This window comes from Zosterops lateralis, assembly GCF_965231275.1.
Source record: "Zosterops lateralis genome assembly, chromosome: 34".
Classification (NCBI taxonomy): domain Eukaryota; kingdom Metazoa; phylum Chordata; class Aves; order Passeriformes; family Zosteropidae; genus Zosterops; species Zosterops lateralis.
Genome location: NC_139794.1, coordinates 1,409,959 through 1,412,630, shown reverse-complemented (window position 1 = coordinate 1,412,630; position 2,672 = coordinate 1,409,959). Strand labels below are relative to the sequence as shown.

Genomic DNA, 2,672 nt, shown 5'->3' with positions numbered 1-2,672 from the left:
GTCAATTTTTGGAATTTTTTGCTGGAATTTTTTTATTTTTCACCCCCAGGGCACCAAATCTTGTTGGAATTTTGGTCATTTTTGGTCAATTTTGGTCAATTTTTGGAGTTTTTCTCTGGAATTTTTTTATTTTTTCCCCCCAGGGCACCAAATTTTGTTGATTTTGGTGAATTTTGGGTGTTTTTCTGTGGAATAATTGAATTTTTCCCCCCAGGGGGTGGAGCTGATCTCGGCCTATTTCCCCGACGCCGTTTGGTACGAGCTCGACTCGGTGAGCCAAGGGTTAAAATAATTGTTAAATTAATTAATTTAAATTAAAATTAATTAATTTAAAAGTTAAAAAAGAATTATTTTAATTTTTTTATTCTTTAAAATTAAATTTAAATTAAATAAATGAGTTTAAATTAAATAAATAAATGAATTTAAATTAAATAAATGGATTTAAATTAATTAAATCAATTTAAATTAAATAAATTAATTTAAATTAAATTAATGAATTAAATCAATTTAAATTAAATAAATAGATTTAAATTAAATAAAAAAATTTAAATAAAATAAATTAAAAAAATTAAATTAAATAAATAGATTTAAATTAAATAAATTTAATTAAATAAATGAATTTAAATTAAATAAATAGATTTAAATTAAATAATTAAATTTAAATTAAATAAATAGATTTAAATTAAATAATTAAATTTAAATTAAATAAATAAATTTAAATTAAATAAATAGATTTAAAATGAATAAATAAATTTAAATTAAATAAATAGATTTAAATTAAATAAATAAATTTAAATTAAATAAATAGATTTAAATTAAATAAATGAATTTAAATTAAATAAATAAATTTAAATTAAATAAATTTAAATTTAAAAAATAAATTAAATAAATGGATTTAAATTAAATAAATAGATTTAAATTAAATAAATGAATTTAAAATAAATAAATAAATTTAAATTAAATAAATGAATTTAAAATAAATAAATGAATTTAAATTAAATCAATGAATTTAAATTAAATAAATAGATTTAAATTAAATAAATAGATTTAAATTAAATAATTAAATTTAAATTAAATAGTTAAATTTAAATTAAATAAATGAATGTAAATTAAGTAAATTAATTTAAATTAAATAAATAGATTTAAAATGAATAAATAAATTTAAATTAAAAAAATAAATAAATTTAAATTTAATAAATGAACTTGAATTAAATAAATAGATTTAAATTAAATAAATGAATTTAAATTAAAGAAATGAATTTAAAATAAATAAATGAATTTAAATTAAAGAAATAGATATAAATTAAATAAATGAATTTAAAATAAATAAATGAATTTAAATTAAATAAATAGATTTAAATTAAATAATTAAATTTAAATTAAATAAATGGATTTAAATTAAATAAATAAATTTAAATTAAATAAATGGATTTAAATTAAATAAATGGATTTAAATTAAATAAATGAATTTAAAGTAAATAAATAAATTTAAATTAAATAAATGAATTTAAATTAAATGAAATAAATAGATTTAAATTAAATAAATGAATTTAAATTAAAGAAATGAATTTAAAATAAATAAATGAATTTAAATTAAAGAAATAGATATAAATTAAATAAATGAATTTAAAATAAATAAATTAATTTAAATTAAATAAATGAATTTAAATGAAATACATAGATTTAAATTAAATAAATGAATTTAAATTAAATAAATGAATTTAAATTAAAGAAATGAATTTAAAATAAATAAATGAATTTAAATTAAATAAATGGATTTAAATTAAATAAATGAATTTAAATTAAATCAATGAATTCTTCCCCCTTGTCCCCCGCAGGGTTCCCGGCTGTGGCTCCGCGGCACCTGGACCCACCTTCACCTTCCCGGGGACCGTCTGGGGCTGCACCTGCGGGGGGGATTCATCTTCCCCACCCAGGAACCGGCGACCACCACGGCACGGAGGTGAGTGATGGTGATGGTGATGGTGGTGATGGTGATGGTGGTGATGGTGATGGTGATGATGGTGGTGATGGTGATGGTGGTGATGGTGATGGTGATGATGGTGGTGATGGTGATGGTGGTGATGGTGATGGTGATGGTGGTGATGGTGGTGATGGTGATGGTGGTGATGGTGATGGTGATGGTGATGGTGGTGATGGTGGTGATGGTGATGGTGACGGTGGTGATGGTGATGGTGATGGTGATGGTGGTGATGGTGATGGTGATGGTGGTGATGGTGATGGTGGTGATGGTGATGGTGATGGTGATGGTGGTGATGGTGATGGTGGTGATGGTGATGGTGATGGTGATGGTGATGGTGATGGTGGTGATGGTGATGGTGATGGTGATGGTGATGGTGATGGTGGTGATGGTGATGGTGGTGATGGTGATGGTGATGGTGGTGATGGTGATGGTGATGGTGGTGATGGTGGTGATGGTGATGGTGACGGTGGTGAGGGTGATGGTGATGGTGATGATGGTGATGGTGATGGTGATGGTGATGGTGGTGATGGTGATGGTGGTGATGGTGATGGTGATGGTGGTGATGGTGATGGTGATGGTGATGGTGATGATGGTGATGGTGATGGTGATGGTGGTGGTGGTGATGGTGATGGTGATGGTGATGGTGATGGTGATGGTGATGGTGATGGTGGTGATGGTGATGGTGGCC

At 25.3% G+C, this 2,672-nt stretch overlaps 1 protein-coding gene across 1 annotated transcript in view; it reads left to right on the top strand.

Annotated features, from left to right (window-relative positions):
* Positions 1–1,810: 1,810 nt before the first annotated feature.
* The window catches only part of LOC310921465 (maltase-glucoamylase-like), a gene marked incomplete at both ends in the record, with an annotated part of 58,165 nt that continues 57,303 nt past the window's right edge, over positions 1,811–2,672 (top strand). Inside the window, one exon of the mRNA XM_083881595.1 lies at positions 1,811–1,963. Within this exon, the coding sequence (XP_083737721.1) occupies positions 1,811–1,963 (153 nt within the window). The remainder of the gene's footprint in view (positions 1,964–2,672) is intronic.